The 22,313-nt window shown below is 34.2% G+C and overlaps 3 protein-coding genes and 1 non-coding gene across 5 annotated transcripts; 1 reads left to right on the top strand and 3 right to left on the bottom strand.

The window, feature by feature from the left end:
• Nucleotides 1-2,659: 2,659 nt before the first annotated feature.
• On the bottom strand, nt 2,660-4,035 carry LOC145588301 (hevamine-A-like). The gene is made up of 2 exons (XM_081644946.1): nt 3,578-4,035; nt 2,660-3,244 (listed from the first exon to the last, which is right to left on the bottom strand). The coding sequence occupies exons 1-2, from the start codon at nt 4,033-4,035 to the stop codon at nt 2,818-2,820; spliced, it is 885 nt and encodes a 294-aa protein (XP_081501072.1). The 3' UTR covers nt 2,660-2,817.
• Nucleotides 4,036-14,410: 10,375 nt separating this feature from the next.
• Nucleotides 14,411-15,774, top strand: LOC145576051 (B3 domain-containing protein REM16-like). The gene is made up of 4 exons (XM_081633841.1): nt 14,411-14,527; nt 14,619-15,093; nt 15,182-15,363; nt 15,460-15,774. The coding sequence occupies exons 1-4, from the start codon at nt 14,411-14,413 to the stop codon at nt 15,772-15,774; spliced, it is 1,089 nt and encodes a 362-aa protein (XP_081489967.1).
• A 1,784-nt stretch (nt 15,775-17,558) lies between these two features.
• Nucleotides 17,559-17,631, bottom strand: TRNAK-CUU (transfer RNA lysine (anticodon CUU)). Its single transcript has one exon. It is a non-coding gene; the product is annotated as a tRNA-Lys (tRNA).
• Nucleotides 17,632-19,308: 1,677 nt separating this feature from the next.
• Nucleotides 19,309-22,138, bottom strand: LOC145588288 (protein POLYCHOME-like). 2 transcript variants are annotated; one of them, XR_014101572.1, is made up of 4 exons: nt 22,017-22,138; nt 20,944-21,307; nt 19,834-20,290; nt 19,309-19,801 (listed from the first exon to the last, which is right to left on the bottom strand). XR_014101572.1 is itself a non-coding variant. In XM_081644935.1 (3 exons), the coding sequence occupies exons 2-3, from the start codon at nt 21,286-21,288 to the stop codon at nt 19,925-19,927; spliced, it is 711 nt and encodes a 236-aa protein (XP_081501061.1). In that variant the 5' UTR covers nt 21,289-21,307; nt 22,017-22,138; the 3' UTR covers nt 19,809-19,924. The 2 variants fall into 2 exon arrangements, 1 of the variants encoding a protein (XP_081501061.1); XM_081644935.1 differs by lacking the exon at nt 19,309-19,801 and having other exon boundaries at nt 19,809-20,290.
• Nucleotides 22,139-22,313: the final 175 nt, after the last annotated feature.

Raw genomic sequence — 22,313 nt, 5'->3', positions numbered from 1 at the left:
AATCGATAATATTTAGTTTGACGTCAATTATGAAATCAATACAAACATTTAAAAAAAAAAATCAGATGTACAATAAAATATTGTGCACCTATTATAAAAGCTACCATGTAATGAATGAAAGTGATTTATGCTTTACTGATAAAGGTTACCCAGAATAGTCTACAAGTTATCCTAAATTCAATTCAAGTAATCGGATGAATACAAAAGTTTTTGATAAAGATACAAAATAGTGTAAAAATTACTTTTATCGTTTGTTGTACTCCTTGACAAATACTGAATGCTGAGCCGAAATGTTGTCTTGGAAAAAAATACATAATCTTGAACATAAATTTAATTTTAATCGGCCTTTCATTTTCTATACAATGTTTTTTACAATGACCTTTTGTTTTTGTTGCAAAAAAAAAAAAAAAAAAAAAAACTGAACCAATAACCAATCTAAACAAGAAGAATAAAAGTTAAATTGAATTAGACAATTGACGGAAAAGGGATAGATATAAAATGTATTATATATAACTATTAATCATGTTTTAAATTGTAATATTCGTATTAATAATGCTATTACTTATGAATTTTTTTTTAGAAAAACTAACATTTTGATTTAAAAATCGTGCATTGCTCATGTACTATACTAGATATACAACAATCACGTGCAATAATTTATATTGTTTTATACATAATAATACTTTTAACTATAATAGTATGTGTATATAATATAATATTTTTTATAATATAAAAAAATATATGTATATAATGTAATATTTTATAACACGTGTCCTCCATATCAAGTGTAGTCTCATTCACCACTACACCAATTGGTTGTTGGTGTAGTGGTGATTGAGACTACACTTGGTAGGGAGGACCTGTGTGCTCCCCTGCAACAACAATCGGAAGGGGAGTGGAACCTAATAACCTAGAACTGATCCTCAAATCTGGATTAGCCCAAAGGGTGAACCGGATTGAACATCCAACACTCAATGCATATATGACGGGAATTAACTTATCCTTTATCTATCTTATACAAAACTCCAAAGTCTAATTTTTTTTTCAAAATATGATAATAACATTTGTAAATTTTTGTTAATATGAAAGATATAAACCTATCAAAATGTATATATAGTTAAATTGTTTAATAACTTATATCGAATGCGTAGTTTTATTAAAATTATTTGCATGTAATCATTAAATGTGTTGGATGTTGTGTAGCTATGCAATGTCCAAAACTTTAGTTGAGCGACTTTGATTTAGTGATTGTACGGTAAAAAGATATTGACTTCGATCTTGAAACCTAATAGTCTAATAAATTCTAAATAGAAAAATTAAAACAAAAGGAAATGAAAATAGTAAATGGCTTTAAATATTGAAATAAACATAACCTTTTAAATCAATTTAGCGAATTAAAGAGACAATTTTAAGGCATTTAAAATTAAATATAATGGTGGAAAATATATGTAAAAAGAACATTTTTAGATATATAAATGTACATGCACTATTATAAGAGTTTTGTTAACCTTTTTATAATTAAGTTAGAGATAAATCTTAGTAATATATACTCCGTATATTTTATTTATATAAAACTATTAGTATCCATACCTATATACAAAGTAAAGTAAATGGCTTTAAATATTGAAATAAACATAACCTTTTAAATCAATTTAGCGAATTCAAGAGACAATTTTAAGGAATTTAAAATTAAATGGGGGAAAATATATGTAAAAAGAACATTTTTAGATATATAAATGTCCATGCACTATTATAAGAGTTTTGTTAACCTTTTTATAATTAAGTTAGGGATAAATCTTAGTAATATATACTCCCTATATTTTATTTATATAAAACTATCAGTATCCATACCTATATACATGGTATTTATGTCGTATACTATATTTAATCAGCTGTTGGTTATATATATGACTATTATATAATATATAATTTTTGGCACAATGCTTAACTTAGAAAAATATATGTTCTGGTAGGTCAAATATAAGGTTATTATTGTGTCTATAGATTTAATGAGTGCAACGGGTAAATAAAACATGTATATATTAGATTGATTGTAGCTACTGATGCGGATTGTATGATAAGAAAATTTTAGTTTTTTCTCAACGGGAGATATAAATAAATTAGTCCACTTCTTATATAGCTATGTGGAGTATTATTCAATTATTTTTCAATTAATAAAATAACATTATAAAAAATTAAAAGAAATTCAAATAACATAAAATACTATTCAAATAACGTTCCTTTAATTTTTTTTATTGACCATTAGTACAAGTCCTTTAATAGTAAATGAATTACCTTTGTTTTTATTTTTATTTTTCCTACGGGTTTAATAATTTGATTTATAAACCGTGCATCGCACGGACACTATGCTAGTTAAGACCTAAAAGTTTTATTGCTATTTGCCAATATAATTAAGTGTAATGATATAAATACGGAAAGTTACACAATAACGTATACTCTAATACAGTATATCATGAAGTGCACTCCATATAAAAGAGAAATACTTGTATTAAGTTTTATTAATGTTAATTGAAATACATACATAATTTTATATCGGCTATTTTACCAAGCCTATGTTGATATAAACTGATACGAAGAGAAGAGAAGAGAAATTGAGAAGTATTTCTATTCTCTCCTCCCATTTTATAATTACACCCTCTTTAATTCTTTATTTATGTTAAACTACATGCATACATAAAATGAAAACAACGACATTACATAAAAATGCACGTAATTAAATTACGTACACACATCCTTTTAGCTTATTCATGAGTAACGTAAAGTTTCTTGATAAATTTGTGAGTATTCACAAATTCATCAAACGTAGTATTTAATGGAAGGACTGTATTTTTCAATTTGATCCCAATACCTTGACCAAAGCATCACACCTCCATACTTAGGAGATTTCTTAATAACAGGAAGCACTTGTGACTTTAGTACATCTACCGGAATAAACCCGGTGTCGGCGGCTTTAGGGGATGCAGGCAACCCTAAGAACACATTTCTTGCTTTGATTGATGTCCAATAATTCCATGTCTTAAAGAAGTTTTTCTTATTCCAAGCAGTGTACTCACATGAAGGATTGTTAAAGAATCGAACCCAAACGTAGTCGAAAAGGCCCGTGTTTAGGGCAGCATCTAGATGCTTGTCTGGGATGAGGCATTGAGGAGTTGCACTTAGGTACACCTTTCTTGGAGATTTTGTGTTGTAGGCAGCCAAATAACGCGCCAATAGGTCATAATATCTGCATCAATACAAACTATATTTTAGAAATAAAGGACTAAAGGGGTAAAGGTAATATATGTATTATTTGATGTATGTTTTTTTTTTTTTTTTTTTTTTGGGTGTTTAGAGAGCCTCAAAGGGCGGGTGATGATAATCGATTCTAGGTTTCTTGGGATCAGGAGGGAAGCTCTAATCACTTTAGCTATCCCTCACTTTCTATGTATGGTGTATGTAATAGATTGTATAAATTATTTAGTTGTAATAAAAAAAAACAAGAAATAGTTTTAATAAGTCGTAATTGATTCAATCAATTAAAAAAAAGTAATAACACGTTACTATATATGATTCTTACTTTGTTGGTCCACTTTGGATATAAAAGTCGATCCCATCAAGCACAACATTATCAAATGGTCGTGTACGAGAGTAGCCGCCCAAGAAATTGTTCCACAAATAATTTGCTAGGTCTTTAGCTTCAATTGGAGAGTTCAAGGTGTAATCCGCGCCATTACCACCTATTGAGAGTAAGACCTTTACCCCAATCGATTGACAATACTTGATTTCGTTACTTAGAAATCTGCAACCACCTGTTGATGGATTGCAATGTGTAGCAAGATCTAGCATAGGAGTTCTTCCTTTGCCAAACTTACTAAGAAAGGCTATGTTAACATGTGAATATAATTTGGTCGAGCATGCTTGGCTGAGAGTACTCTCACGACCTTGGCCCCAATAGATCGGAATGCTACCCCCATAGGCGGCATCAATTGCTAGGACTAGGACAAGGAAAGAAACAAACAGGACTTTTGTAGTCATTTTGTGTACGTAAAATTTGTTTTTAGTAAGATATATATGTGTATATTTCTGTGTCTTGGTACATTTTAAGCTCAATAAGCGATCATATTTATAGAGTTCAAGAATTATGATCAATTCATGGCTTTGTACGTACTCTAAGCAAGACACATTATATTAAACGACGTGCAATTATAGCTTGTAATAATAAAACACACGGCTTCATGTTGTAAAATTTAGTACTTGTGTATGTACATAGATTGAGAAAGGCCAGTTTATGAAATCTATTGCTCAAGTTCAACGGAATTTAGCGGATATTTCAATACCATGCATTTTCAAAATACAGCAAATTAAACTGGTTGTGATTGTTAAACTATTCATGTCTTTCCGAAATTTGAATTAAATAATCAATGGCTATTGGCTAGTAGCCATTGATTAGCTAGGCTATAAACTGAGGAATAATTTTTTTAGGGCTGTACCGGTTTAGATTGCACCAAACCGCAAACCAAACCGTAATTTTGCGGTTTGCGGTTTGAAAATTGCGGTGCGGTTTTTGAAAATGACCAAACCGCGGTTTGCGATTTGGTGCGGTTTCCAAAAATATTGAGACCAAACCGCACTTTAATGCGGTTTGCGATTTTCATGCTAAATTTTCATTAAAATTATACAAAAGAACTAAAATATATGAGCTAATCTTTGACTATTAGTTAATTAGAGGTTAATAAAAAGAGTTTAATAGTAGAATTATAAACTAATAATTATAAAATAAAATAAAAGTTTTGTTTTAAAAAGAATAATTACAATTTTAATAAAATACGGTTAAACCGCAAACCGCATTTTACGGTACGGTTTGGTGCGGTTTTTTTATAAGTGCGATTTGGTGCGGTTTGAAAAAATTACAAACTGCACTTTTGCAGTTTGGTGTGGTTTATGATCCAAACCGCACCGCGAACACCCCTAAATTTTTTGATAATACTAAGCTAGCTAGTACGGAGTAGCTATTACAGCTTATTTAAATACCAAATATACAGTATATACTTCGTATTTAGCTTTAGTAATCTACTTTATTTGATCTTTATGTTTACTGTGTTTAAAAAGGAGATGATTGTGTTGTACATGTTGGGCCAATTATAACAAGAGTTTTTTTACCTTGCATAATTAGGTTTTAATAAAATAGATCGTATTAAATTATACCACGTGTATAAGAGCAGGGTTTTGTTGGCTATACCTAACGACTTAGGTCTGTTCTCATTGACTAAACTGAACTGATGAACTGAATTTATTAGAGCTGAAATGAATATTTTATAAGAGAAGGAAATTAGGAGCTTATTAGAGCTGAACTGAATTGAACTTATTAGAGCTGAACTGAATTGAACTTAATTAAAAATAAACGTATGAGAATAGGCCCTTGCTAGCTTAATTAATACATACTCCCAGGCTCCACCAAAGTAAGTTGAAAAGATTAAATTCAATGTGTAGGGGCATAGATTTGATAATGTAAAGTTGTAATCTTGCACTTGTAATAAACTAGTCGTAGGATCGCGGAGTATTATTTTGAAAGGGTAGTTGACTTTATATTGAATACTCTGCATGAATTTGCATTAAAAAGATTCACATAAGTTTTGTCAAAAAAAAAAAAAAATTCACATACGGAGTACTTAAGCCCACAGGGTTCAGTTGCATTATGATTCCACTTTGACGTGCAAGTTTTCTTTATAACTGACAATATTAAAGAACTTAAGGTGTAAAGAACTTAAAGATCAAAAGGTGTAACGAAAACCCTATTGATTTGATGTAAAACATTTTCAATGAAATTGTGAAATGCATATTTTCAAGGGGTGTCAAAACCAAGAAACACTAACATTAAACAAAGATCAAAATCTCAACCTCCTTTGGTTTCCATGTTTTTTCCATGTTTTCCTTCTTCCTTTACTCAGCTAATCTTATTGTTAGGACTGTCATCTTCCAATTCGTTCTAAGACATTCTACAACTGAATTAACTTTTCAAGTTGCAGAAATTCTTTTTGATTCTTTAGAAAAATAAACGTGTTTCCCCCAAACGTGTTTCCCCCTTTTCTTAGATAAAGCAAGGAATTTCTAGTATTTATACATGCATTACTCCCTCCGTTATACAATGATGTTTTTGTTTGGAATCTTTGACTTTTTTTTTTAAAAAAAAATTATTCTAAATTTCTCTTAATTTATAAGAACAAATATAGTCATGTGAGATCTAGTTTGATTCGTCTTGATGATTAGATTAATAGGAACATCATTTTAAAACGGATGGTGTATTAAACAAAAAAATGTTCAGTGAGGTATTTATTTAGGTAGCAGTTAATGGTAAATTGGTAATGGGGGTCGTAAGACCGGTAACGTTTGGACATCATTAAACATAGTCCCTCCTCATTTTTTAAATGCATCACTTGCATTTATATGGAGTTTTAGGAGTGTTTATATGCTCTAAGCCTCTAATTTTATATTGTGTAAGTGGGATAAGTGATGATTAATTTATTTTGATAATAATACATTGCAGATCATAAAAGAGATAGTATGTGAAATTGTGAGTCTTTTAATCATTAAAGTAGGAAACATGAAAAATAGAGAAATGATAAAATATTTTGTACTCGTATGTAGAGTTGTTAATTCGGGTAAATGGGTCGGGTAAGAGTAGTGGGCGAGTCAACTCGGGTCGGGTCAATTCAGATTAATTCCATAACCTATGCGGGTCGGGTTTGGGTTGGGTCATGCTTGAGTCGGGTCACGTAGGGTCATATTTCTTATCAGGTTTGGGTCAGGTTTAGGTCGGGTTAATAACAGGTCGGTTTACATTCGGATCAGGTGAACAATAGGTCGGGTTTAATTCGGGTTTTCACGGGTTAAAACGGGTTAGGGTAATTCTCGGGTTCGGTTTAAGTCAATAATTTGCGGGTTAGAATCAGGTCGGGTCATTCTCGGGTTTGAGGCGGGTTCGGTTCAAGTCAATAATTTGCGGATTATAATCAGGTTGGGTCATTTTCAAGTCGGATCATTCTCGGGTTCAAGTCGGGTTCTGTTCAAGTCAATAATTTGCGGGTTATAATCAGGTTGGGTCATTTCCAAGTCGGGTCATTCTCGGATCACTACTAGAAAACAGGGAAATAGCGACGGACTACTTCCGACGGAACAAATATTTCGTCGGAAAAATCGAATTTTCCGACGGATTTTAATTCCGTCGGATATTTCCGACGAATTCTACAAATCCGTCGGAAATTTCCGACGGAATAAAAATCCGTCGAAATATATGTGATTTCCGACGGATATTTCTGTAGGAAATTACTTTTTCCGACGGATTTTTAGTCTGTCGGAAATTTCCGACGGAATTTTCAGTCGGAATATATTTTATTATTATTTTTTTAAAATAAACCCCTAGAAACCCTAACACTCATGTTCAATTTCCGCCTCTTCTTCCTGTCTCCTTATCTTTCCTCTTCTCTCTCCTTCCCTTCTCTTTCGTTCTCACTCCTCTCTCTGAATCTCACTCCCCTCTCTGAATCTCCTGCTCGTTTTCCTTCTTCTTTCGATCTCGTTCTCCTTCTCTATCTCTCCTCTACTCTACTTTCCCCTTAAATCTCCCACCATAGCCAACACTAACCACTGCACCGACATCAACAACGAACAACACCAGCAACACCGACATCAACAACACCATCACCGGCATCAACATTAACAACAATATTCATCCTTTTCGCCCTTATTCTCTCTCTTCATGCTTAAAACAAAGGTTTCCGGGTCAAATTCGACCATGAAAACTCTAGATCTAGAGGTTTTATGGTCGAATTTGGCCTCTTAAACCCAATTTGAAGGTTATGTGTGGTCGAATTAAGGTATGTATCTTTTTTTTCAATTTTGATTTTTTTTTTGTTATTTTATTGGATTTTTTTTATAATTTCTGGTGGTGGAAGGTGGTTGTTGTTGGAGTTTGAGTTTTGTGGGTAATGGTTAGGGATATCAATTTTTTTCTTTAATTTTTTTTGTTAATTTTTGGTGATGACGGTGGTTTTCGGTAGCCACGACAGTGGTGGTTTTTAGGTGGGTGGTGGGGTGGTTTGCTTAGGTTGGGGGGTTTGGCCGAATTTGTAAGGGTTAGGGTTGTAGATCTGGGTTTGGTTTGGGTGGGCTTGGGTTAGGTGAGGAGTCGGATAGTCGGATCTTTTAGGGTTCTGGTGGAGGTTTCAGTGGGCTGGTGTGGGGCTGGTGCTGTGCGGTGGTACGGGTTAGGTGGGTTGGTGTGGGGCTGGTGTTGTGCGGTGGTGACTGGTAGTGGGGGTAGGCTTTTTTTTTTGTTTGTTTTTTTAGAGAATTTTCCGACGGAATTTCCGTCGGAATTTTCCAGGCCCGAAAACCTCTTCAGACGGACGGAAAGTCCGTCGGAAATTCCATCGAAAAAGTGCGTTTTTCCGACAAAGTATATTGCGACAACCAGTTCCGACGGAAAATGAGGTGTTTCCGACGGAAAATTTCCGTCGTAATTTTCTGTTTTCTAGTAGTGGATTCAAGTCGGGTTATGTTCAAGTCAATAATTTGCAGGTTACAATCAGGTTGGGTCATTTCCAAGTCAGGTCATCATATTCGGGTTCAACTAACTATAAATAGATAATTATCATTTTTATCAAGCTAATTATTTCCTTTGACTATAATATATATGTCAATATATTAGGGAACTATAGTCTATAATTTAGGAAGAAAATTATCTCCTTTGACCATACAACAAATATATACTATATTTAACTCTTAAATTTGAGGATGATGCTCCTTTCTTTTGCTGGCCTGGACCGACTTGGTCTCCCAAGACAAAATGCTTTGATCAACAATATATAATAATGTGGTCTAATTTGCATTTAAGGAGATTTGAAATCGGGTCAAGAACAAATTGGGTTGAATTTAGGTCGGGTCAATAACAAGTCGTGTTAATTTTGAGTCGGGTTAGTAACAGATCGGGTTGAATTTTTGGGCTGGGTAAATAATAGGTATGGTAAAATTCGGGTCGGGTCAATAACAAGTCGGGTTAATTTGGGTCAGGTCAATAACAAGTCGGGTTGATTTCGGGTCGGGTTTGTAACAGGTTGGGTTAAATTCGGGTCGGATTGAATTCAAGTCAGGTTAGTAACAAGTCGGGTTAAATTCGGGTTTTGACGGGTTAAAACACGTTTGAGTCAATTTCGATTGAAGTCGAGTTCGTAGCAAGTTAATTAAATTGGCCGATGTAAATCGGTAAATCGGTGCAAGATGTAAACCGGTAAAATGATCGTTTAAAAGCAAATTGAATTGTTCCACACACCCAATTGGACTTCCAGAGGGTATTAGGGACCATGGTAAACATTTCGGCAATTTTTATTTCTGGACGAAAAAAAAAGTCAAAAAATTCCAAAAATGAAGGTTAATATCTACGCTTTTTTGACAAATTTTGGAGGTTTCGGGACCCGGTGTCGAAAAGTCTTGAAATTCTATGGGATACATCTCGGGGTCATATAATGTCATTTGGAACCACTTATGATCATTAGTTGTTGTCATAAATGTTCGTGGTAGGCTTGAATTAATGAAATCGGTGCAAGTTGTAAACCGGTAAATTGGTCGTTTAAAGGCAAATTAGATAATTCCACCCACCCAATTGAACTCCCGGAGGGTATTAGGGACCATGGTAAAAATTTCGGCAATTTTTATTTTCAGGCGAAAAAAAAAAATCAAAATTAAAGGCTAATATCAACGCTTCTTGTGAAATTTTGGAGATTTCGAGGCCCAGTGTAGAAAAGTAATAATATTTTATGGTATAGTGTCGTTTTGAACCATATATGATCATTATATGTTGTCATAAATGTTCGTAGTAGACTTGAGTTAATGAAATCCGCGTAAGTTGTAAACCGGTAATTAAATTGGCTGTTTAAAGACAAATTAGATGGTTCCACCAACCTAATTGAACTCCCGGAGGGTATTAGGGACCATGGTAAACATTTCGGCAATTTATATTTCCGGGGGAAAAAAGTCAAAAAATTCTAAAATTGAAGAATAATATCCACGTTTTTTGAAAAATTTTGGAGGTTTCGGGCCCAGTGTCGAAAAGTCTTGAAATTTTAAGGGATACATCTTGGGGTCATATAATGATGTTTGGAACCATGCATATATGATCACTATTTGTTGTCATAAATGTCCGTGGTAGGCTTGAGTTAATGAAATCGATCCATGTTACGTTGTAAACCGGTAAATTGGTCGTTAAAGGCAAATTGGATGGTTCCACCCACCCACTCAATGGGACTCATGGACGATATTAGGGATCATGGTAAAAAAATTCGGCAATTTTTATTTGCGGGCGAAAAAAAAGGTTAAAAATTTCAAAATTGAAAGCTTAATATCCACGCTTTTTGAGAAATTTTTGAGGATTCAGGGCCTGGTGTCGAAAAGTATTGATTTTTTAGAGTATACATCTCGAAGTCATTTAATGCCATTTGGAACCATATATGATCATTATTTGTTGTCACAAATATTCGTGGTAGGCTTGAGTTAATGAAATCGGTGCAAGTTATTAACCGATAAATAGGTCGTTTAAAGGCAAATTGGATGGTTCCACCCACCTAATTTCACGAATGGTATTAGGGACCATGGTAAACATTTCAACAATTATTATTTCCGGGCGAAAAAAAGTCTAAAAATTCCAAAATTAAAGGCTAATATCCACGCTTTTTGAGAAATTTTTGAGGTTTCAGGGCCCGATATCGAAAAGCCTTGAGATTCTTTGGAATATATCTCGGGGTTATATAATGTCGTTTGGAACCATATATGATCACTAGTTGTTGTTATAAATGTCCGTGGTTGGCTTGAGTTAATGAAATAATAAATGATGTGAAAATGTAATGAACTATGGATCCACTTTTACATTCTTTTACTCTCTGTAGTCGGTAAGTGTTTTTATAAGAAGTGGGAAGAACATTAGAAAACGTAAAGAATATACAAATTTGACCTCAAATTAGATGGAATAAACGTAGGTGAAACAAGTCCACATTGATTTTCTAAAACCACAAAAAAAAAAAAAAAAAAAAAAATATAAGGGGGGTCAAGATTGAACTTAAATGACTATAAAGAAATCTAAATAAACCAAATTGATCTCAAATAAGTTAGACTTTACTTAAAATGAACAAGCTCACGTAGTCAAATCGATTGTAAATAACTCAAAAAGAGCTTAAACAAGCCAAAATTACCTCAGATTTGCAAGAAGTTGTTTAAAATGGAGAATATATGCCTATGAATAAGCCAAAATCACCTCAAAATCTCAGTTATGCAAGAAGTTTCTTAAATAGAACAGGTTTTCATACCAATTGCCAAAAGCACCATTAACTAGTGGATTACTTAACATAAACATAAATAAGCCAATATGAAGTCAAATGATGAGGTAGAAATTACTTAAATTTAATAAGCTCTCCTTTAAACTTCCAAAACCATCAAATAAAAGTAAATAGAATGTAGATGACTTACAAAAATGACCTCAAATTATTTAGAAGTTTCTTAATAGAATAAGTTTACCTATAAACCAAAATGACCTCAAATTATTTAGAATAAGAGCCTTTAAACCAAAATGACTCAAATTATTTAGAAGTTTCTTAATAGAATAAGTTTACCTATAATTTGTCAAAGCCACCAAAAGCACATCCAAATTCACCTATAATCTGCCAAAACCACCGAAAGTCAAATTGTAAATAACTCAAAAGCACCAAAAGCAAGTTGATTGAACATAAATCACTCAACATGAAGATAAATAAGCCAAAATGGCATTAAATAAGTTTGAAGCTGCTTAGATAGAACAAGTTCATTTAGGATCGATGTTCCCAAATCTCCCATGGCAAGTCATATTAATTTACATGATTCAATATGAACATGAACTATAAAAAATGACCTAATATAAGCTAGATATTCCTTAGATTGAACGAGCTCACCTATAATTTGCCTAAACAACCTAAATGAAGTGAACTCGAACATATATCACTCGAAAAGACCTAAATTCAGCAAAATGACCTCAAATAAGCTAGGATTTAATTAAATAGAACAAATTCTTCTATAGTTCACAAAAACCACCAAAAGCAAGTCTTTAACTTAAGTGATTACACTAGAACATAAATAAACCAAAATTACCCTTATTAAACTAGAAGTTGTTTAGATCGATTAAGTGCACCTATATTATCCCAAAATCAGCTAAATAACTCATAAAAGATACCCCAAAAAAAAAAAAAAAAAAAAAGGCAAATGGAAATTTGATAATTCAAAATGATTGTTTATATCATAACCTACAATATCCATATTTCTAACTTAAGTTTTATTTGTTTTGATGGTGCTCTTACTTATTAGGTCTTCAAGATATTATGGGAATCGCCAATAGTGCCATTTAGCAAAGAGGATATACATAAAGTTCGAACTCGATATTGTAATGACTCTATTGGTTTCTCTATAGAGCAACTTTGTTATCCTATGTATATATGTCGAGTTTGCAAAATTGGTGAATTTGTGTGTGGTGGTGGCTGATGTTGGTTTGTGAGGTGGAAAGATCGAGGCGGTGCTGGTTGAAAAGGTAGTTGCAGCCCTTGCAAGTGGTGGTAAAAGTGCTCCAGTTCATCTAACAAACCAGAGCATATAACATTATTAATGCTCTAATTTAAGTGCAACCGAAGCTTTTGATGTGTAATATGCTTCAGTTTATTAGAGGAAGTAGAGAAATTGATGTTCTGAATGCACGAGTTTTTTTTGGAGGAAGCAGAGCAATTGATGTGTTAAATGCTCTAGTTCATCACAGTCTGTCTTTGGAATCTTAGCAGTTTGCATCGCATAAGCACATATGTATTTTTTTACAGAGACGAGTGTGACCATTTTATCGCACAGCAATATAATGCCTAATTTCACTGCCTTAAAATGTCTGTGGCCTTGTATACATTTTATCTTTGTCCGTACCTTTTATCGTGCATAATTAATCTGATCAGGCACTTAAGAACACGAGTGGTGATTAACTTACAGGAATTAAAAGTTGTATGAGATGACTCAGATTAATCCCATAGTATTATTACCACTTTAATCTTGTTCAAAGTATAGTTGTGTTCTTAAAAAGATGTATGAATATAGGACAAAAATGAAGCATATGGTTACTAAAATTAGGAATGTTTGCAGTCATCATTTCTGCCCCTATTTGCTTGGTCATGTGATATACATTATCATATAATTTGATGTTGGACCATTGCACACAACTTTGGTGTTTTATGGCTCAATAAAATTCCACAAATACGTCAATAGAGACCCTTATTTGTCACACCCTTTACTCTTTTCAACAACCATCTTCAACTGCATTCTTTTGCCTCTGTTCTCCTTTCAAAATACAGCTCTTGATTTTCCTGACATTCATAGTGCAGTTCCGCCATCAGTCACCAGTGATCAGGGGCTGTTTAACATTGTGTTGTCCTTGCACTCAGAGGATAAAAGGTATTTCATTTGTACGTACTATTGTTTTTATTTGTAAGAGGTATTGTTGATATATAGTTTTAAGCTTTTTTCATTCAGCATTTATAGGTAAATTGCATCATCATTTCTGACTTGTAATGGAACTAGTGCAATTTGGATTAATTGGCTCAATTGTAACCAAAAATATGTTTTGTGTGTGTGTGTGTGTGTGTGTGTGTGTGTGTGTTTTTGTTTTAACATAGAGTACAATTGAAACTTTCAATAAATTAACGCAAAATAATGAAAAAAAGAAGGCCTAGGATTACTGATTTGCTGAGACTTCACTCTTAAGACAGAGGAGCAAGCTGTATGTTGGCTCAAGTTGTGTGCCTGAACTGGTGCCGGGGACTAGGCCCGGTGATCATGAGATTCTGGTGAAGGGTGTGGACTGTGGAGACATCAGGTCGCAGACCCCCCATTAGGATGTTACAATCAGCTGACAGTCATCAAAACCCGAAAAGAATATGGAAACCTGAGTTTGAGCCTAATTTATATTGCATAAATATTTACTGTATGACTGAAGTAAAATAAAATCAAAAGATCACAAAATTATCTATTAGATTGTTAATATCTAGTAGTCTAGTGTTTATCTAGTATTTTGCATTGACCTTTGGCATGGCTTCAAATTGAATAGTTGATTTTGTGCATTCACTTGCATAAATTCTATGTTATTAGTCATTATACAAGCCTTGTTACATAACAGAAAAATGCAATAGTTGTGAAATAGCAAATTGATGAATATCGGTTAAAGTTCCCTACAATTTAGCACCAATTCTTTAAGAGTTTTGAGTTAAATTCTGACATATAGTATGGAAACATAGATTAAGGCCTAAATTTCTATGTTCAGTGTCACCATATAGGCATTGTTAATTTTATGTTTATCACTGCAGTTATGGGGAAGAAATGCGAAGGCTGTAAAATTGCGGAGAATTATAATTATTGGTCTGAACTTCCTGCAACAAAACACCAATTCTTCAAGGTCATGTATGGCGAATTTGAGCTCCAAATGGTAGGAAAAATTTTTATGAAAGTAACTGTACATACTTATATTATAAATATTAGCTCACTTAATTGTATTTCTCGGTGAACATTTCTTGCAGAATATTCCTCAGAAGTTCATGGAGTGTTTCAAGGAGAAACTCTCCCCCTGGTGTACAATTATAGGGCCAAGTAAACAGAAATGGAAAATCAGACTCTCGAGTACATATAATGAAAGGCAAATGGTGTTTTCAGATGGGTGGAAACAGTTTGTTCGTGACAACGGAGTGGAAACAAATGACTTCTTAGTGTTCCGTTTTGTTGGAGACTCCTCGTTTGAGGTGTCAGTGTTCGACAAGAGTGGTTGCGAGAAAGAGGGGTGTCACTTTTCCATTAATTCCAATTCAAGGTCAAGAAGAACTTCTTGTACAAGTACTCTCCACATCAACAACCATGGTAGTGTGGTTAAAGAAGAAATTGAGATTTTTGACTCATCATCAGAGGATAAATCTTTGTGGGAGGAAGGCGAAGAAGAGACTGAGGATGTAAGCCATGTAACGGAAGAAAAGAGGGAGAGAAGAGGAAGCTCAAGTGAAGGTAATACAAACTAGTCATTTCTCATTCGAGTTTTGTATATGAATTCATATATGTGTTACTGTATTATAACTTGATGACCATGGTGCAGGTAAACTTCCTCAAAGCCAAAAGTACTTCATATCGAATAGGCGGGATCTTAAACCTGGAGAAAAGCAAAGAGCTTCCAAGATGGCTGAGAGTTATAGGCACAACATGAAGGATAATAAGAGAGTGTTACCTATGTTTCAGATAACCATGCTGCCTACACATGTTTACAGGGGATTTTATCTGGTTTGTCTTCCTTTATACTGTGCAAAATTTGAAGAATTTCTTGTCTGTTTCAATATGAATTTGGGTGGATTTTTTTGTTTGTTTGTTTGTTTGCAGACAATCCCAAAGGTATGGGCAAATAAGCATATGATCAAAGAGTCTCACGAGGTGGAGCTGCGTGTCCCAGGCTCTACAAAGGGAAGTTGGAGAGTCGGATGCAGATGGACAAAAGGAGGATCTATACAATGCCAACTTAGATCAAAGTGGCCGGTATTTGTGCTGGAAAACAACTTGGAGGAGTACGATACTTGTGTATTTGAGCTGATTCAGAAAGGAATTTCAGATGATGTTAGAGCTCCCATCTTCAATGTCCACATATTTCGCACTGTTGACCACATTGTTCCCTTGACTGTGTCTACGCGTATGGTCTAGCTTCAAGGACAAACCATGAGCATTGTATTTATGGATACTCTATTGAATTGTGTGTGTTAGAACTCTTAGAAGTCACTGATGACTGATCACTACTATTATAAATCTATAAGGATTACTAATGCATAGCATGGTTATTGGTCCTTTAAGCGCATTATTAGAAAGTCACTTAATTTACTCATGTTTGGTTGCTCCCAAGTTTCACATGCACAACACATTTTCTTTCCTAAGGAACATCCTGCTACTTGAAACCATTTGCATGTTATAGAGTACATAAGTCCGAAAAGACTTTGTAATAAGGCAAACCAATGAATACTGAGAAGTAAAATCAGACTAGAATTAACAAATTACCATAAATAATTGTACTGCAATGAGCTCATAAGTTCTATATCGCCTGAAATCACTAAAATCCTTTTGCAATACAGCCTGCCCTGCTATTCCTTCTTCTCTTGCAGTCACCAGAACTCCTACCATTTTGATGCCCTCACCTCCTAGATCTTTATTACCTTGACCTCCTAAACCAGAATATCACTTTCTCATCCTTCTTTTAGCGCCTTTTTTCTCCTATCTCTTTCTCAGCCCAACACTTCATGAACTGAATGACGTCTACTTTTGAACATCTTATTTTTGACTTGTAAACAATTGAGCATGTGTAGATGTATTTTGACTTGAGATGATTATACTTACATTAAAACTTTGTTCCTCATGCAAATGCCCTACTTTCATCCTTGCCACCATGATGTTTGTGTTTTTGAGCTTATTATGGTCTAGCTTTGAGGAAAACAATGCAATAATTTCTCCCTTGCCAATCTGCTCAACTTTGAGCATAGCCTACTCCATATGACGGCATTTCAGTATTTTTACTAAGTTTATGTTTATTAAGGTGCTTTGCAGTATCAATGATATCCTTAATATGTACCTCCTCTTTTGTTTGATTTTATCACCACTTCCTGGAGGAAGTTAAGGCTTAAGCTTACAATAGATAAGACTCCGTTTTTTATTTAGTGACATGATCATACTTTTCCAGATTACATTAAACTAGATCCTGGGTGTGTCTGGCTGATTATTTTAAGTTGATTTCTTCATCAAGTAACAAAATGAACACGTTAAAGACGGACTCTAAGGAATCATTGTGCACCTGTGTGACTGTGTAAGACTTCTCTGTTTCACTTTTTTCTTGGACTAAAGTGACAGTGTTGTGAGCACAGAAGTAGGATGCAGATAATTTTTTTTGTAAGTAAATGTGTACAAATGATTTAGCTTGAGGCCTTGACCATATCTCACCTTTATCTAATTGTAATATGTAAAAATAGCACAACATTCCCCTAACCTGTTTCTAAACACCAGAAAAATAATAACAGTCACATAAAAACATCAGATGATCAAGCTAGACCAGGCCACCTTCATCTGCCTTTTGATTTGTCTCGGCCAGGAGTCGATCTGCCTTTTAATTCCTCTTTCCAATCTGCCATCGTACATCTCAAGTTCCTTTACAAGCTTGTATGATCATTGTTTGTTGTTGTTGAGAGAAGAATTTTATGCTCACTTAGCATATTTTTCTTACATAATGCAGCAACTTTTTTGTGCCTTTTTTTCGAAATAAAGAGCAAAAGGAAGGAATAAGCAACTGCACAAGTATATTTGGGGTGCTGTAAAGCTGAAAAACTGTACAAAAATCCATGATTATACATTATGTGAATATGTTATCATTACCAGCATCAAAACATAGAAGTTTAACTAACACCTTTATGCAAATCAGACTGAAAAAAGATTGAAAAATTTGTAAACGCCCACCGTGGGGCTCGAACCCACGACCACAAGGTTAAGAGCCTTGCGCTCTACGAACTGAGCTAGACGGGCTGTTATTTAATAGTAAAATGTACTAAATTTATTTAATAGAGTTTTTTTGTTTTAATACTTTAACTAGGAAAGAAAACAAGATTACACGGAAGAACATTAGGGGTCAGACCATTATGATTAGGAAACCAAGTATATCTGGTGAGACATAATGCTAAACCTATGGCTGGATCTTTCTTGCATCAAATCTGGAGTTATTTCACACCTATCATGCCCTTCCACATGAGGGTGACTAAACTCCATTGGTGTAGAAACTTCTTGAGTTTCACCACTATCCAACTTCCTTAAAGTTATTTAACAGTTTGTATAATCTTGATTGTTTACAATCGTATTAGGATTTATGGAAAGAAATTATGTGTAAGTAGCTATTAATATAGTGATTTATTGGTTATAAATTAGGAATAAAGCTTTTCTTAATTTTTGCTCATTTTAGTAATTTTACTAGCTAAATACATGATCATATCCATCATAAAAATTAATTAAAAAAATTATACAGTACTTGTGTAATATATTAGTTAAGGAGTATATAATATGATCCCACTATAAAAATATTAGTCCTATATTAATTAGTTTTAAAAATTCCAACTCTTTGTAAATTTGTATATGTTGATTAATGGGCTTTGCAATATCAATCATATCCTTAGATATGGACAATGGACCTCCTCTTCCGGGTTAAATTTAGTGACATGCATGATTAGACTTTAACTAGATTACATTAGTAAATTGTATGTTTAGCCTGGAATTTTCTTAAAACAAATTAACAAATTAGGTGTATTCTCTGTGTCTATGAAATTATTCTAGATTAATTTCTTTATCAAGGAATCATCGTGCACCTACCAGCACCTGTGTAGGCTGTGTTAGATTTTTCTGTTTCACTCTTTTCTTGGACTGACTATGTTGTGACTTGTGAGCAAAGAAGTAGGATGCAGATTATATTTGTAAGTGAATGTGTACAAATAATTTAGCTTAAGCATTTCTCACCTTTTATCTAATTGTAGTACGTACAAGCTTTGCAATATTCTCTAACCTGTTTCTAAACACCAGAACATAAAAACAGCAAATGATCATGCTAGACCATGCACCTTCATCTGCCTTTTGATTTGTCCTGACCCCTCTCCGAATCAATGGAAGTTAATCTACATTTTAATTCCTCTTTGATTTCAACTACATTGGTACCAGAATTATATATTTTGTTATTATAAAATACTCGTATCATTTACAGTTTTTTACATGGGAAGCGAAATTAAGAATGTATAAAGTAGGTGGTAGGGGGAGTAAGATGAGTATTAAATGGGTGTGGTCGTGTGGAATTGTGGATACACTAATAAGTAGAGGGAGTGACGATAAATTTGTTTTGTACCCAGTAGGGCTGAGATAAAAATGGGATGGGGTGTATGAGATTTTAGGTGAGGACGGGAAAGAGGGCACAACGTAGATTATCATCCACTCCGCCCCAATGACATCCATGGGTTGCATACTCATATACAGAACAACCATGTAGTTGGCCGACTCTAGTCTTGCAGTTTTGCACCCTTGATCTTAACCTGAACACAAAAAAAAAAAAAAAAAACCATTTACCAGAATCAGTTTTCTAGTAAAACTCCACATAAGCGTACCTTTGCCTGTCCACAACATTGTGCTTCAAGCCATCAAGGCCACCAACTTACAAGGTAAAATATGAACGGCAGAAACTCAGAGAAATACATGAATTTTTTCCTTCAATTATACTAAGAATCAATCTTTACAATGTTATCAGATGAAACAAAATCTAATCCGACCTCTCATTTACATGGAGTGCTCCAGTTTCCTCTATTCCTAAAGCAACAAGCATTGCTGTTATGCAACAACTAAGCTGCCAAAAATGCAAAATTTGCCGCGCATCTTACACTACAATGTCAGCAGAGGCTAACAGCTAATATTAGTATTTACCTAGCAGTAATAGTTTGCTTCTGAACTTCACTAGAAGTGAAGTGCAGTAAATGTCAGTTATGATAACTAAATCATAGCTAAGCTTAGATGCTGCCTACCACAGCTACAAGCATAGCTGGTAAACTACATGAGGTGAAAGATAGCTGCAAGTGTAGCTAAACTAGTTGCTGTGAGCGATAGCACAAGCATAGCTGAAGGATAGTAGTAGTAGTATTAGGATATGGGATCATCAGAAGATGATCGCCTTAGGATATGGGATCATCAGAAGATGATCGCCTGTGGCCATTCTCCTCCTTTCAACTCGTTCCCATCACTCTGAACTTGAAAGTACACAAAACTCCCTTCCCATCTGGGCATACTCCATGGGTCATCTCATTGACATCAATGTACGCACCTTCTTTTCTCGTTCTGCCCTCTTGGCAGCAGGTGTCTTCTCTAGTTTTTTTCGATCTTCCAGCCAAACTTCTCTCACCTTTTCAATCGAATGTAGAAGTCTTTTCTGTGGGGTCATGAAATCAGAACCTGTCTCGTTGTTATCAGCATTCCTAGATGTGATCTGCCATACTTTAGTGGCTGGTGAAGGTTGAGGCTTTACTGAAATGGTAGGGAGGGGCGTTTGGGAACCAATTTCTTGCTCAGGCTCAGCATTTGGTGCCGTTGCAGTATCTGTATTTGTCTGCTCTTCAGTAGCCTCAGTGGTTCGATTCAGCTCAGCTCTCCTCCTCTCAATGGCCTGTGTACATCAGGAACAATGCAGGTATTGGTTCACAGATGTAGCAGTAAACATACCAATACATAACACAGCACCTGCTACTTCGAGTAATTAAGCTTGTGCAACAAAATGCCTAATCACTCGAATGTGGCAAGCGAAAAAACGTGTCTAATGAGTAACATTCAAGCCACATTGCTTGTGACACTTAAAAGTAAGCATGACAGATCAAACAATTATCTTCAACTGATTTCTCTAGATTCCAACGTAAAGTTTAAAGTAAGCCACTCTTAAGTGTTGAACTATTAGCCGACATCAATTCAAATACATCCAAAATTGGCACATCATATCTATAGTAACCATTCTATGCAAATTATAGCAGTTTGAATGATACAGTAAAAAGTTCTAGTGTTCCACTTTACTAATCAGTAATCACATATACTAATGTCCCACATAAATTAATTTCAATAAAGATATAACAACTAATTTTTCAGAATCAGCTTTAAATCCCATCATTTCAACATCATAGTTCATAAAACAAAATGCAATCCAATCATACCTACATGTAACAATACTAACACACATTAAAAAATTCATCAGAAAAGATATCAAATATCATTAATTAAACCAAAATTACACTGAAAAAGATTATACAATACATGGGTAAGAATCATTACCCTCACAATAGCAGTGATATCCCTTAAAGGGGTTCTTGGATACCATGAAGGCAACCTACTTCCCCTGCCTCGGGCACCGCCATAACGTCGTCCAGCCATCATCCTCGGAGTTCTGTTTTCCTGGCCTGTCTGCAGTTGCCTCTGTGTATACCAGCCTCGCCCAATCCCAGCTCTTCGACCCGATACACTACCACCACCAGAGACATTTCGAGGCCCGTCTCCAGATAACCCTGTCCAAGTAAGCCCGGGTTGATCGACAATAAGATCAACTCGCCGGGCAGCTCCCCGGTACAGGGCAGATATATCCACAGGTCTTGCTAATCTATCTCTTGATGGTGTAGGCATTTTTTTAATGCTTGAATTCCTGCATTTTTTTTCAATTCAAACTGAAATTAATTACAATTGACAATCATTTGAAACATAAAATGCAGGTTTATGATGAAATTTGAATCAATTAAGTAAGCCAAATTTGAAGAATAGTGCAATTAAGACACCAAGAACTGATTCGTACATTTGAATTCAGCAGAAAAACCCCATTTCTTCAGTAAATTAATTGAATTAAAAATGAAAATACTGAGCAATAATTCAAGATAACCCAGTTATTATTGAAAAGTTGGTTAAATTAATTAGAAACGCAGATGATCAGTGATGATTAAAGAATCAAAGCAATAAACACCTAGAAACAAATTTCATATTCTACCCCAAAATTTGGCCCATAAAATTGAAACCCAGATTAATAAAATAAGCTTAAAGAAACCCATAAAGTCAAACAAATGTTTTTACAGAAATTTGAGCTCAGATAAATAATTATTGATTAGAACACAAAATGAGAAATGCCCAAATAAATTTTCGACGTAAAATGCTAATAAATTGAAAACCCAGATAAATAAACTCACCCATTTCAACAAATGCATTGACATAAACTCAAACCCAGATAATAATTACAATCATCATCAATTAAAACGCATAAAATTAAATACCCAGATAAATTATCAACAAAAAGCTTCGAATTAAACCGAAAACCCAGTAAAATAAATTAAAATTGTCGATTAAATTAACAAAACGAAACATACCCAATGAAATTCCTCCAGAAAATAAGAATAAGAACTGTAATTTTTGAGGAGGAGATGATGAAGAAGGGAGAGAAAACTGAGTTGAGTAAAGGGTAGAGAGAGAAAGTAGGAGAGAGAAAATGGCGAAGTTCAAAATGAGGAAGAGAAGCAGGTTTTATGGTGAAGGGTTTTGTGAATTTGCAGACAAATTTCTCATTTTTTTAATTTTTCTTGAAAATTTGAAATCATGAGCGGGATTCTGTGATAATTTTGAATGGTAGTAAAAAGACGAATATACCCTTCATAGTCTGAATAAAA

Source organism: Chenopodium album, chromosome 2 (genome assembly GCF_948465745.1).
Source record: "Chenopodium album chromosome 2, dcCheAlbu1.1, whole genome shotgun sequence".
Classification (NCBI taxonomy): domain Eukaryota; kingdom Viridiplantae; phylum Streptophyta; class Magnoliopsida; order Caryophyllales; family Amaranthaceae; genus Chenopodium; species Chenopodium album.
Note: the sequence above shows the minus strand (reverse complement) of the source record. Positions and strands in the feature narration are given on the sequence as shown.